This window comes from Hibiscus syriacus, unplaced genomic scaffold (genome assembly GCF_006381635.1).
Source record: "Hibiscus syriacus cultivar Baekdansim isolate YM2019G1 unplaced genomic scaffold, ASM638163v2 tig00111197_pilon, whole genome shotgun sequence".
In the NCBI taxonomy this organism is placed as follows: domain Eukaryota; kingdom Viridiplantae; phylum Streptophyta; class Magnoliopsida; order Malvales; family Malvaceae; genus Hibiscus; species Hibiscus syriacus.
The window spans coordinates 915,138-929,548 of record NW_024063013.1 but is presented as its reverse complement, the minus strand read 5'-3'; the positions used below and the strand labels follow the sequence as shown (position 1 = coordinate 929,548).

Here is a 14,411-nt window from a genome sequence, read left to right as displayed (position 1 = left end):
GTATAATATTTAATAGACACACCCGAAATATGGTCAATTTTTTAACAAAAAAATTGATTCTTATGATGAGATGGCTCTTGTTGTCAGTCAAGATACGGTAACAGAGAGTTTTGCTAGAATTTTTGTCGATATAGATTTGGATGATATTAATGAAGGATCAATGCCGTTAAATTTCGACACTCAACATGTCGATGAGGAAAGAACAAACGTATCTTCATCTGGTACATCAAAACGTAAAAGGAAGAATGTCCAAGAAAACGTCGAGGATGATCATATTCAGTTTGTAGGTGAGAAACTTGGTGAAATTGCTGAAGCACTCAAAAACTTTACCGATGATAGGACACCATATCTTTAAGAAGAAGTTATGTCAATGGAGAAAGAAGGATTTGGTAGCGAATTTCTTTGTGAGGTCTTCGATTTTCTAGCTAAGAATGAGCTTGAGGCCAAAGCTTTCTTGGCTAAAAAACAAAGCATAGGAAAATTTAGCTTCAGAAGTTTACCCAAGGTTAAGATGTGAACTTTAAATGTGGTGTATAATTTTTTATGACTTGGACAACTTTTTAACTCTAATGTGTTGTAGTATAGACTTCAGTATTTGTATTGTTGGATTGATGTGTTGTAGCACTAATTATGAATTAGACTATGTATTATCACGGTTAGATATTATTGTTGTTTTAATTTGACAATATTATTATTAGTACAATGTTATGTACTATTGTTGTTTTAATTTTGTGTACTATTAATTAAACATTCTTAGGATTTATAAACTTTTATAATATATTTTTAATTAATTATTAATATTATCTAAAATACATATTTTTATAAAATATAATTATATATAAAAATTAACCTTTAAAAATTAATAAATAATAAAACATATTCAATATGTACAGTTTCTTCATTAAAAACAGATTCTGAAAACAATTTTCAGGAAAATTACCCAAACAATGTAAAACATTTTACAATGAACCATCCAAACACTGAAAAATGTTTTCTGAAAAATGTTTTATATTTTTGTAAAACATTTTCCAGATTTCATTATCCATAAAATGTTTTTAGTGAAACAAACCAACCCTATGTTAACTTTTGGTGCAGATAAAACTATACTGCTAGATGGTATATATATTGAAATATAAATACAAGTGGAAATACTAAAATTTGTAGATATAGGTACTTTTGATGAATAGATGCGTTTAAACAAGCGGAGAACTTGGGCTTTTGATAAAATTAAAAGTTAAACCAAAAGTTTTGTCGTGTCTTTATTTTTTAAAGGGTTTTAAGTTAGATTCTTAGAGTATAAAATATTTTTTTGATGAATAGATACTACATTAAGTTCAAAAGAAAAGGATGAATGAATCGGAAATATTGGGTCTAAAATTGGTCGATGGCAGTTGACAGTGGTGAGAGACGACCATCATTCGACAACATGGTTCTTTAGTCGAATTCGAGAATTATATTAACATTTTATTTAAAATTTAAGTGTTAAATTAATATTTTATCTAAAATTTAAGTGTTAAATTAATATTTTATCTAAAAATTATAATTAAATAATATAAATGTTTAAAAAATTACAGATTTAAATTAATTATGAAACGAAAGTTACCATTTCGTAGTTTAGCTATCTTTTTGAATTCTGATTAGCTTTTTATGTTCAAACACAGTGAAGACCTTTTGCTGGTTTTGCGATATGCAAGTCATTCTTAGCTTGCAACAAACACCACACTGTTAAGATGTTTAACTCATGCACGCCAAGTAAATTTAAACACTTATCTAATAAATGTAGGAGGGGGCCAGGAACCAAAAAAAAGCATTGAGAAAATTCAGACAAATCCCTCTCAGACAGCAACCTGCGCATTTGTTTTCACATGGCTGCTAAGACTTTCGACTCAAAAAGTGGGGTTTATAATGTACTTTGCATGCTACAATAGCATTACATCAACAGCCTGAAGAACAATATTTAAGCTGTGCTGTTGCCTGAAATGCCTCCTTCGAATGATACGTGTTTCGAAACAATAGAAAAAGGACAAGTGATTGAGAGGCAAACAAAGAATCAGTCACAAGCAAAAGCAAAAGGATGTCTTTCTATCCATTTTGGTGGATAAACAGTGAAGGGAAGATGAGCTGCACCTCAATAATAATAGAGAGTTCTGGGGGTTTGAAATAACATAAAGCAAGTGATGTTGATGCCATATGTAACGATCAGTGAGGCACATGCTAAAAACCCCAACATTACCAGTCCTTTTTTTCATATTTCTTCAAGTACATTGTCGAAACATAAGATTTTACATTAAACTTTTAAATTTTAAGAAAGTGTAAACTTATAAAATAGATTATCAATAAAAAATAAAAAAATATTTAAAATATATAATAATTTAAAATTTTAATAAACGATATTCCAGTCACCCACTTCTATGCACCCGAAGAGTTTATTCACAAAAAGTTGTGGACCCACCCTCCTTTACATCACTAAACTTGGTCACATCAAGCTTTAGTCTCATTATTGCTTTTCAACAAGTTTTATAGGCTCTCTATCCTCTCATTTCCCCCCCCCCCTTCAATGACTCTGAAAACATTCCAACTTTCCAAAAGGACAATCAAAACCAAGTGATTTCCAATTCATTTCCCTTCTAGCTTCTTGGATTGGAAGTACTTTAAACAAAATCCAATAATGCCATATGGTCACTCTAGTCCATATTTCCAAATGGACAATCCGGCTATACTTTCGCTGCTCCGGCCTACTCCAAAAGATAAGCATCGTAATTCGAGTTCGACGAGTAGTACCGGTTCCGGCGGCTTCTTGCGTATGTTCAAGTTCTTCCCTATGTTAACCTCAGGGTGTAAGATGGCTGCATTGTTGGGGAAGCCCCGGAAGCCATTGCTGAAGGACGGTATAATGACGGTGACGATTTTCGGATACCGAAAAAGCCGGGTTTGGTTAGCCATACAAGACAATCCCTATTGCATGCCGATGTTTGTGATCGAGCTACCGATGCTCACCAGCGTGCTTCGAAAGGAAATGGGATCGGATATTGTGAGGATAGCACTAGAGAGTGAAACAAGGACACATAAGAAGAAGTTGTTTATCTAGTTAGATAATTGTAGTCTGTTATTATAATATTATTACTAGGTCCAAATTAATTAATCTCAGCAGCATCAACAACTATATTCACAATAAACGCCGCAATCACAATTAATTATTATGTGCCTGGTAGAGGAAGCCAAACGACGGAGAGGATGGGAAATGAGAAAGTGCCGGCAGAGTTTTGTAATGTGATGAGGGATGATATTGTTAGAGAAATTAGAGAGTATATGAGCACAATCCTAGGTTGTGGGGGAAAAACATTTTCTCTCATAGTGCCTTCAAAGAATTATTTGTTGAACTAGGACATTTATTACAATATCATGAGGAAGAAGCATAGACTGCGGTTCTTCTTCAATTTCATCAAGGAAGACGCATAGACTGCAGTTCTTCTTCAACTTCATCAAGGAAGACACATAGATTTTGCCTGACCTTTTTAGTACAATATTATATGTGTATTTATCATTATATAAAAAGGAAATTCCTTTGATTGACATAAAACGAAATTCACCCCCTACACCTAATAAAAAGGAAAAACAAGACAAAATGTACCAACAATCAACAACAGTATTCCTAATGATCAAGCCCTGAGTTTATTATTTAATTATTCATTTAGGCCTGTCCCAAATAATTGAACAATCTTATTTCTGCTTATCATAGCACTAGCACAGTGTGTCTTCCATTTGTGATATCAAAGGGTTTTTATTAAAAACGTGGCCAAGGGACAACGACCATCTTCATCTGCCCATCTTTGCAGTCATTGCCTTCACCAGAAGCAAAGTAGAAAACCCTCCATTGGTTCAACACAAATCGAAAGCCATCACCACCTCCTTGTGTTGGATCGGCTAAAAGCTTTGCTTTACTGAAATCGCATTGTAAGTAACTCCTCAAGTTTGGCATCATGTACACGCTATGAACTGTTGCGTTATCATATTTGAACACTGCAATGTTTAACAAAATGGTAAACTAAGTATCAGTCTTGCAGAACAAGTAACTTAACATTGTTGTACATCAAGTACCTAAGGTGTCCTGGAAGTAAAAGGGCGCGGTGTTGGCCGCCCATTCCGTGTAGTTGTAACCATATCGCCAGTTTCCAGAGTCTCCAACGACCACCATTGCGGCTCGAGTGACCGTCAAAAGAGAGGCAGCTACTGCAAGTAAGAGGATGATTTGTTGAGCATTGAAACCAGAAGAAGCCATCTCCCAAGCTTGGTAATTGAAATGATGGTAATAGGAGTAGGAGTTAAAAACTTATATAGGAAAGAATTCTTTTCTCGTTGTTCTTCACTTGGACCGATCTCTACAATCACATATTCTTTTCTCATTAGGGAACGGTGTAAAGTGTCATTTAAGAGAGTTGAAGAACGACATTTGGTCACCAAAAATTGGGTGGAAACCCAATACTTAGAAGAAAAAGGGGTTGGAGATGATTTAAATACAACTTGTGGGTTAGTTAAATGAAATGATTTTCAATGTTTAAACACTCAGCCGTCAAACGACGCCATTTCTCCCATCTCTTTTGCCTGGGAGTTGGATGTTAACCAAACCCTCTTTCACTTTTATTTATTTTAGTCAATAAAACTAAACTTCGTCAAGGATTGAATCCAGTGCACTTTGGTAAGACTTTTTTATCCCAACTTTATGACCTTGTCTTAGATCTAATTGTGTTTTCAATCTTGCTAATATTTTCACGTTTACAATTTAATTCTCTTACTATAATTTAAAAAAATTTTGATATTTTTATTTTTATAAAGTAATTAGTAGATCTAAATTGATACAATTATTAGTTGAACGATGACTTCGTTTTTTTCTATTCAATATTCGGTCACCTAAAGACACATGAAAATTCCATTAGTTATGTTCAACAAATAATAGACTTACATATCAATCAAATACTTCAGACTTTATTTTTATATAAAAAATTATTGTCACTTTCAAAATTAAATGTTACCTATCTATATCATTTTATACCTATTAATAATATTATAAACAGAGACAATTAGAATATTAGAATTAGGTGCATCAACAATTTAATACAAAATATAAATATAAATATAATTTAGAGTCACAAGTCAAATTTATTAGAATCGTGCCCTACTTGTTTTCATAGAAGTAAAACCATCAGTTATAGATGTGCAAATAAACCTCTCAACATCTTTTTCTATTTTTTTTTAATAATTTTTATCTAAACTCATCAATGTGACAAGTAATGTTTCATGATATACTTATTAAAAATCAATTTAAGAGTAAGTACATTTGATCGGTTGGTCAAGTTACTCATCTTTATTCACTTATATTCTCTTAAGTCATGGATTTTAAATCTATTAAGAGCATTCTTATTCCTTTTCTTAGAGTCTTCATTCCCCTACCCCTAAATAAGATTAAGATTAGATTTAGAATTTATCAAAACAAAAAATACAATTAAAAAAAGTATATGAGCTCTAGAGGTGGACTGGGGATCAAACACCCTTTGTGGTTTTGCTAAAAAATAAACAAATTAAATTGTATTAAATGAAAATAAATTAGTTAAATTTCAAATTTCAATATAACAGAAAAAATAAATTATAATTAGACCAAACTTTTAGTTTGATAATGAAAATTCTATTTTGGTTATGAAAATTTTCAATAAAACATTATAATCTCCAAAACCAAAAATCTAACACTTTATTTTATATTATGTTGAACTGATCCAACAGAGAAGAACAAGACGGTGAATCCACCACAATTAATTGAATGGCATATATGAAAATGAAGTTCAAATAATGTAACATCAAACAACCAACAGCATTGTTGTCGAAAATCAACAGCCTACCACCCTCTCCCTATTTTAAAGGGTCATTTGTGTTCGTAGTATGCATGTTGTCCTTCAACTTCCCCTTTCTCCAGCCATCAAAGCACAATCCACTCGTGCTTCAAGTTACAAAACCTTGCAACTCTTATATCAACAACCTTAGACCTCCAGTTCCTCAATTCAAATCACCATTTTCACAAGGGCAGCTCACTTTCTAGCATGAAATATGAAAGATAAAAACAACAAAATCAGGATAAAAACGCTCCAAGTAACTGAAATTAATCAGGTTTTCTGTTCTTGATTCTGCGAAATCCATCCTAGACCACGTCCAGAGACATGAGTATTCAAAGATGCTCAATATGAGCCACAACCATGTAAATGTGAGTATTAAGTTGTCTCGGATCTCAAGAAACAGCTACAGCATCCTTCCCCGAACGTGCATCATGTATGGTATCTGAAACTTTGGACGGGGGCCAATAGCGAAATACGGACCTCCCAATAATGTTATCAATGGGAAGTGGACCCCTGTCAAAGAAGATAATTGCAAACAAGATGTCAGAAACAGAATTAATCCTAAATCAATTACAGATTCTTTCATAAGCTAGAAAAACATGTAGCATAATTTGTTTCCGCAACTCATTGAATTCATTCCCAAACTATATGGTTAATGGTGGTAATGGAATTTTAGAATTACCAATTATGGGAATCAAAGCTGTTATTACGATTATCCCCCAACACGAAAACATAACCTTCAGGCACAACCTGCAGAAACAACCCAAAAGAAATCACACACTCTATTTCACCAATGGCATCAACTCAAAGACTATGTAACAAAGCTAGATGAAGAACCAGAGAAACAATGTACAATATACAAACGGAAAAAACAAGTACTATTAATCAACAGTTTCCATTTCATAAGACAATGGTTTCAGAACAAAATCTTCATCTTGTGCAACACCATTAATCAACAGTTTCCCGTCACGAACCTACAAGAAATTATAACCAACTATACATTTTACAGACAAGTTCACACGGGAAAAATCATAAATGGGAAAAGTGAAATAAACAATGAAGACAGGCATGGACAAAGACCTTATATGTTTAATAAGAATGAATTTGGATTTGTAAGAGCTTACTTCAACACAGTCTCCAGCCCTTTGCAACAATCCTCTTTATAAAAACATCGCCTGAACTATACCCAATTTCCTACATATTGAAATAAATCAATCAGCGCATACAAATTATGAGGCAATGGAATTTGAGCTTAAAAGAGCAGATTTTAAGACCTACCTGTAAGATAGGAGGTGCCCTGAATATTACAATATCCGAAACTTCAGCTCTCTAAAGAAATATGAAACCTGTTCATAATAGAGAAAAGAAAGAAAATTAAACGTACAATCTTGATTTCGCAGTCTAAGAAGGCGGTTTTACCTTCTCGGCCAAAATGCGATCACCAATATCCAATGTAGGGTACATAGCAGAAGATGGAATTGACCTTAGCTCAGCTAAGAACGACCGCAAAAGTATACTAACGGTTACAACAGTAAAAGCAGTCTTGGCATCTTCGGAGCAATTGTGTATCATCCTTGAAATCCAACTGCTTTTAACAAAAGTTTTGGTTTCCAACTCCAAGCACAAATTTCGATCATCGCTTGTTTCTATTCTATCCACCTCAGTATTCTCAACTCCGACCGGAGGGGCGGATTCATTACGCGGCAGCCACTTCGAATTCTTCCAGAAAGGGAGAATCGTGGCGGCTTTAAAAGGCAAAATTCCCATAGTGGTAACCGAGGAACAAGAACCAGAAGCCGTTGATTTCATCAGCAAGATCAAACCAGCGAAAACTGGGTTATTGCCGCCGTCTTTGAGGATCTCAGACGCGACGGTCGAGTACATGATCGGACGCGGGTGGCGTAGATCGAATACGAAAGAGGCGTGGTAGGCACTGGGAGTGGAAGGATCGACGTCTGATTTCTGTTTGGGGGGAACAAAATGGGAGCGGAGCCAGCACTCGTGGAGTGATCGAGATGAGAAAGACCCGAGACGGGAGCCAGCGGTAGAGGCCAGGTTCTGGGCGACGTAGCCGGAGAAACTGACGGTGACGCGAATAGCCATGTTGATGAATTGTATAAGATAGAAAAAGAAGTGGTGCAGATTGGGTTCGGAAACTAAGGGGTTTAATCTTAGAAACCCTAATTGAAAATGAAAGCCATTTTCGAGGACGAGATCAGTGAAGCGGGGACGAGAACGGGGAATTGAAGAGTTGCGCTAGGCCAAGAGAAGATAAAAGAAAGCGATCTTGAAATTGCCAAGCCAAGTCGAAAGCGTTATTGGGCGGGCAGGTCGAGAGTCCGGAGCTTTGTCGGCTCAGGTTCGACGACGACGGCGGGGCTTCAAGATTTAGGTCGAAAAATCAAAAGCGTAGTAATTACAACAACAATAACAACAAAACCCTATTCCCATATGTAATGGGGTAAGGAGAGATAGGGTAGTAGGCTGACCCTAGCGCAAGGTTGGGAGCAACTTTCGTGTAAGACCTCCGGCAATTAGAAAAATTAAAAATAAAGATATAATGCAATACATGTATAAATAAATAAATAAATACATAGTTGAACATTCTTCATATACAGTCTTCATATGCACGTCTCCTTAGAGCATAAGGTTCTCAACCTTGAGGTCGTGGGATCGAGTCCCATGGAGGGCATTTCATAATTTGGAGGTCTCCTACAGAAGCTGCTCTCAACCTAGTGTTGGGGGCAGCCTATTATCTTACCTCCCCCTTACCCCATTACATATGTGAACAAGGGACAGCCAGCCAGCCAGCCATATGCACGTCTTAAATGGGAAGTAATCCCTGCAAATAAATCCCTGCGTAAAAATCTCTGCATATAGACAGAAACGTAAGACCCGACTAAATTTAAAAAGAAGAAACCTGAAGAGAATGATACGCATAAGTCAAAGATAGCAAGCTACGAGAAGGATTAAAGTCAAATGGGTTAAAACTTACACTAAGGCAACACTACTCCGCTACCCTAGTTCTAAGCCTTCATAAATTCCAATGACAAAAACGTATAAAAAGTAGAAGTCATGAGAATTACTACAAATGCATAAAAAGAAGACAGAGATGTTACACCGTAAGGTTGTGACCCGCACTAATCGGCTACCCTAGTCTTAAGTCTCTATACTTTCCTATCAGAGGTCATGCCCTCGGTAAGGGCTAAATCCTTCAAATCAGATCTCAAGCAGTCTTCCCACTTCCGCCTTGGTCGTCTTCTCCTTCTGGCATCGTCAACTTTAATCGACTCTACCCTCCTGACTGCATCCGACGGTTGTCGCCTAAGGACATGCCCAAACCACCGTAGTCTTCCTTCCCTCAGTTTTTCGGATACATGCACCACCCCCAAGGGCATCCTAATGGCAGAGTTTAGTGTCATGTCTCACAGAGTCTTACCACATGCTCATAGAAGCATTCTCATTTCAGCGACCTCATTCCTCCTTACGTGATCATTCTTTATTGCCCAACATTCTAATCCATACAGCAGCGCTGGTCTTATTGCCATTCTAAAAAAAATTTTCTCTTAAGTTTTAGAGGCACCTTCTTGTCACACAAAACTCCAGTAGCAGCTCTCCACTTTAGCCATCTCGCCTTTATACGGTGTGTAACATCATCATCTACACATCCATCTTTATGTATCATAGACCCTAGGTATTTGAAACAATCCTTTGAGGGGAGAACTTGTCATTCTATGTATACATCTACATCTTCATAGTTTTAGTTCCCATTGAAGTTTGAACATAAATACTCTGTATTTTCAGTATTGATCCTTAGACTTTTTCTTCCAAAGCAATCTTCCAGGTAGCCAGTCTACTATTCAGCTCAGTTTTTGTTTTAGCAACTAGGACAATATCGTCAGCGAAAAGCATACACCATGGAACACCGTCTGGTGTCGCACAATAGATGTCGTCCATAATCAAGGCGAAGATGTAAGGGCTAAGAGCCGACCCCTGGTGGAGTTCGATTTCCACGGGAATGCCTCAGTGTTGCCAACTGTAGTCCTGACGTATGTAGTAGATCTACAGTACATATCACAAATTGTCCAAATATAAGCAGTTGGGATCCATCTCGTTTCCAAGGTCTTCCATATCGTATCGCGGGGCACGCTATCATACGGCTTCTCAAGGTCAATGAACGCCATGTGAAGATCTCTATTTTCCCCCTATATTTCTCCACAAGCCGTCGAAGTAGATGAATCACCTCCGCAGTAGACCTGTCTGGCATAAAGCCAAATTGGTTTTCCGAAACCCTAGTAACCTATCTCAACCTAACCTCTATCACCCTTTCCCATAGCTTCATGGTATGGCTGAGTAGTTTAATACCTCTGTAGTTGCCACAACGTTGGGGATCTCCTTTATTCTTATAGATTGGTATCACCGTAGACTCTCTCCACTCCTCTGGCATCTTGGCAGTCTCTAAAATAATATTAAAGATATTGGTCAACCACTTAACTCCCTCTTCTCCTAGGGCCAACCACACATGATAGGAATTTGATCTGGACTGACAACTTTATCCCTCCCATCTTTCTAAGAGCCATTTTGACTTCCTCAAACCCAATCCTACTTGTAGGGCAGTCAATTATCGTAGTATGATGGTCGGCTGACCCATCAACGGTACTATCTCTACAGGGAGAGGCACCGCCATTAAATAAGCCAAAGAAGTAACTACCTCAAATCATCTTAATATCATGATCTTTCACTAAAAGAACACCATTGTTGTCCTTAATAAACCTAATGCTACCTAGATCTTTTTTCCTATTTTCCCTGGATTTTGCAAGCCTGAAGATGCCGTTTTGTCCTTCCTTGGTGTCTAATCTCTTGTACATTTCCTCGTATGCCTTATGCTTTGCTTTAGCCACTGTTTTCTTGGCTTCCCGCTTTGCCTCCTTGTATCTTTGTTTAGCGCTCGATCTTTCTTCGTCGTCATTGCATTGTAGAAGCTCATTGAAGCAAGTTTGCTTTGTCTTCACCTTATTTTGGGCTTCGTCATTCCACCACCACGATTCTTTATGTTCCTTGACCTTCCCTGACGATAACCCAATGGTGTTTTTGCCCACATCTCTGAGGGTATTTTCCATATTTTTCCATAACATATCTGCATTATTTGAGTTTGTAGTTCCAAAACCTGTATTAGACAAAACCTTACTCCTAAAGTCATCAGCTGTCGCCCCATGTACGTTTTCCAAAGGATCCTAGGTTGCCAAGTTTACCCCTCCTATGAGTGCTCCACCTGTGGCATACACGGAACACTAAAACCAACAATCTGTGTTGTAATGCACATGTCTCTTCCGGGAACACTTTACAGTCAATGCAAGCCCATCGATCCCAATTTCGAACAAGGATGTAGTCGATTTGGGTATAATGTCCCCCGCTATAGAACATAATCAAGTTCACATCTCTCTTATTAAGGAAGGAGTTAGTGACCACCATATCGTGTCTAGTAGGAAATTCAAGCAACGTACGCCCCTCTTCGTTCCTACTACCAAAACTGAAACCCCCATGAACACCGTCATACCCGTCGTTTGCACTACCTATATGGCCATTGAAGTCCCCTATGAAAACTCTTTGGTCCTCCGGAATGCTCCTAAGTACATCCTCTAACTGATCCCAGAAGCAACGTTTCTCCCCTTCCCCTAGGCCAACGTGTGGGCGTACACTGAAAGGACATTCACCACTTCCGCTTCTATAATAACCTTAATCATCATGATCCTATCCCGGTACCTACAAACTTTAACTACATTTTCCTTGAGCCTAGAGGATACCAAGATACCCACCCCATTTCTACCGTTATCTACACCTGAATACCGTAACTTGTACCCATTACACTCCAATAGTGGACTGGTCATATTTACGAAATTGTCCGATGTAACCTTTGTTACAATTTTGGGTAAACAATCTATTTGGTCACTCACCTATTACTCAATTTCTCTTTTGGCCATTTTAAATATTATTTTTTCAAAATTATATCTAACATTACATTTTGATTCTATTTTAGTCACATGTTTTAACAGTGATATTGACGTGACATTTTTATTATTTTTTAATCTTGATGTTGCATTATCTTATAATAAGATGTCAACATTATTGTTAATTTTTTAACCGTGGATGACCAAAACAAAACTAAAATGTAATGTTATGTTATGTTACATATGATTTAAAAAAGGTAATAGTTAGGAGACCAAAACAGAGACTAAATAATATGTATGTGATCAAATAAATAGTTTACCCTTTCTAAAGTAAAGTTTGAAGTTGAATTTCAATTTTATCTTTTTAAATTCTTTTGGTGAGACACCGAGACATGAAAATAATATTCCTTTAAATTATTTAGTAAACGATTTGAGATGTAATAATAATTTCATTAATCATATGCTTAAATTTTAAATACTAAATTTGAATTATTTTATTAAAATATTATATAAAATAATAAAAATTATAATAAAATAATATTAATTATCATTTAAAATAGGGTAAACTATATGAATGACCACTAATTATGGGATTGGTGTCAATATGACCACCATTTTCAGAACTAAGTCAATATGACCACTTAATTATTTAATTGCTTCCAACATAGCCACACATCGTTAACATATTTGATCTTCAATACTTTTACATTCAATCAATTTGATCTTAATTTTAATTTTACTTAATAAATTAATCATCCAATCAGGAGGTGACACATGTCAACACGTGATCATTACACATGTCACATTTGACATGTGTCAAATCTTGATCAGAGTTTTTTTTTATAAATTTTAATTTCTTGAATTAAATTTATATTTTATCCAATTAAATGGTGACATGTGTCACCTCCCGACTGGATAAAAAATAAATAAAAATAACTTATGTGTTTGGGGATTTAAATCTGGGTCACTTGGCTGGAAAAAACACTCAAGCCATTAGGCCAAATGTTGCATTTGGTTAAGTTTTACAACAAACTATATTTATCTTATAATGTTGTTAACGATAGAAAAAAATAAAGAAATAAAATCATTCAAATAAGGATTCAAACCTAGACTAATTATAAAATATAAGAGCACTTACATCAGCTAAACAAATATAACATTTTTATAATTAGATTATATGTATTATAAATTGTATTTAATACAATGTTTAAAATTTAAAATAAATTTATTTTTTATTTTTAAATTAAATTAAATATTTTTCATATTAAATTTATTATTTTTATGTTTCTAAATTAAATTCAACATTTTTATATTTATATTTCTAAAAATAAATATAAAATTATAAAAAAGTATAAAAAATTATTTAATTTAGATTAAAAACGTAAAAATAATAAATTTATTTTAAATTTTAAACCTTGAATTAAATATGGCTAATTTGTTGACAAGTGTCATCTCATGATTGGATGATTAATTTATTAAATAAAATTTAAATTAGGATCAAATTGATTAAATGTACAAGTATTGATAATCAAATATGTAATTATATCAATTTTGTTAACTGCCACGTAAGTACTTCTGTTAAATGTCAACGGTTGGTAGCTATATTATTAAATACTTAAGTGGTCATATTGACTCAACTTTAAAAATAGTGATCATATTAACACCAATCCTATAGTTGGATGGTCATTCATACAGTTTACCCTTTAAAATAACTTCAATTTTTTAATTTCAATTGATCACATCTTAGGTTAATTCGTGGTGTTAAAATCATTTAAATCGTTTATAATTAGTAAGAATCCTTCATAAAAATAAATTCAATAAATTTTGACCAAACTAAAATAAAATAATCTCATGATTTAATTGTTTCATTTCGAGGTTGATTGGGTAAATTTGTTGCAAGATGGAGGGTATTTTCAGATTTTCAATCACCATGTTCACTTGGATTATCATATTATTTTTTTTTTTTTTCTTTCGGGAAACATATGTGATATATTATTTGAAAATATATAAGATTTAATATAAAAATAAGTGTTTAGATTATATATTTTTTATTTATGTGTTTAATTTTTCAGTTAATTTAAGTTTAACGTTACAATTATTATAATTATTATTAAGAAAGAAGAAACTCATGACTATGCTAAAATGACTACTAATTCATCGTCATCGCTTTTTTTCTTCCCCAGTCTAAACTATCAAGATTATTGGGATTAAATCTCAGTTAAATCCCTTACTCATTAAATTTAGAGTTAGAGATTTAGGGTTTATGCATTTAGGGGTTTAGGATACGACAAAGGTGATGGACAGTTAGTTGCTGGCCCACAACATAGGTGGTGGCTAGAGATGATCAAGATGATTGTAAATAGATTTAAAATTAGGAATTTCAAAGGTTTTAGATTTTTTTTTGTAATTTTAAAGAATTTTGGATATTTTTTAATTTTTAAGTTTCTTTAAATATTTTTTAAAATTAATAGAACGCGAATGTGTCACTTAACGAAGTTTTTTTTAACAATTGTTACATTCTAGATATGTAAAGCGGTAACGTTAGGAATAAGCAAAAAAGTTTGTGTACTACTTTGAGAAA

General features: G+C 34.5%; 2 protein-coding genes and 1 pseudogene across 2 annotated transcripts; 1 reads left to right on the top strand and 2 right to left on the bottom strand.

Annotated features, from left to right (window-relative positions):
• The first annotated feature begins 2,668 nt into the window (after nucleotides 1-2,668).
• LOC120155568 lies at nucleotides 2,669-3,088 on the top strand. Its single transcript, XM_039167092.1, has one exon. The coding sequence runs from the start codon at nucleotides 2,669-2,671 to the stop codon at nucleotides 3,086-3,088; it is 420 nt and encodes a 139-aa protein (XP_039023023.1).
• A 488-nt stretch (nucleotides 3,089-3,576) lies between these two features.
• Nucleotides 3,577-4,337, bottom strand: LOC120155547 (blue copper protein 1a-like). The gene is made up of 2 exons (XM_039167081.1): nucleotides 4,099-4,337; nucleotides 3,577-4,020 (listed from the first exon to the last, which is right to left on the bottom strand). The coding sequence occupies exons 1-2, from the start codon at nucleotides 4,277-4,279 to the stop codon at nucleotides 3,785-3,787; spliced, it is 417 nt and encodes a 138-aa protein (XP_039023012.1). The 5' UTR covers nucleotides 4,280-4,337; the 3' UTR covers nucleotides 3,577-3,784.
• A 1,528-nt stretch (nucleotides 4,338-5,865) lies between these two features.
• Nucleotides 5,866-8,280, bottom strand: LOC120155554 (annotated as a pseudogene).
• Nucleotides 8,281-14,411: the final 6,131 nt, after the last annotated feature.

Coding starts and splice junctions, on each gene's coding strand:
- LOC120155568 (XM_039167092.1), top strand. CDS start 2,669: ATGCCATATGGTCACTCTAGTCCATATTTCCAAATGGACAATCCGGCT.
- LOC120155547 (XM_039167081.1), bottom strand. CDS start 4,279: ATGGCTTCTTCTGGTTTCAATGCTCAACAAATCATCCTCTTACTTGCA. Junction 4,021..4,098: donor TTACTTCCAGGACACCTTAG/GTACTTGATGTA, acceptor TAAACATTGCAG/TGTTCAAATATGATAACGCA.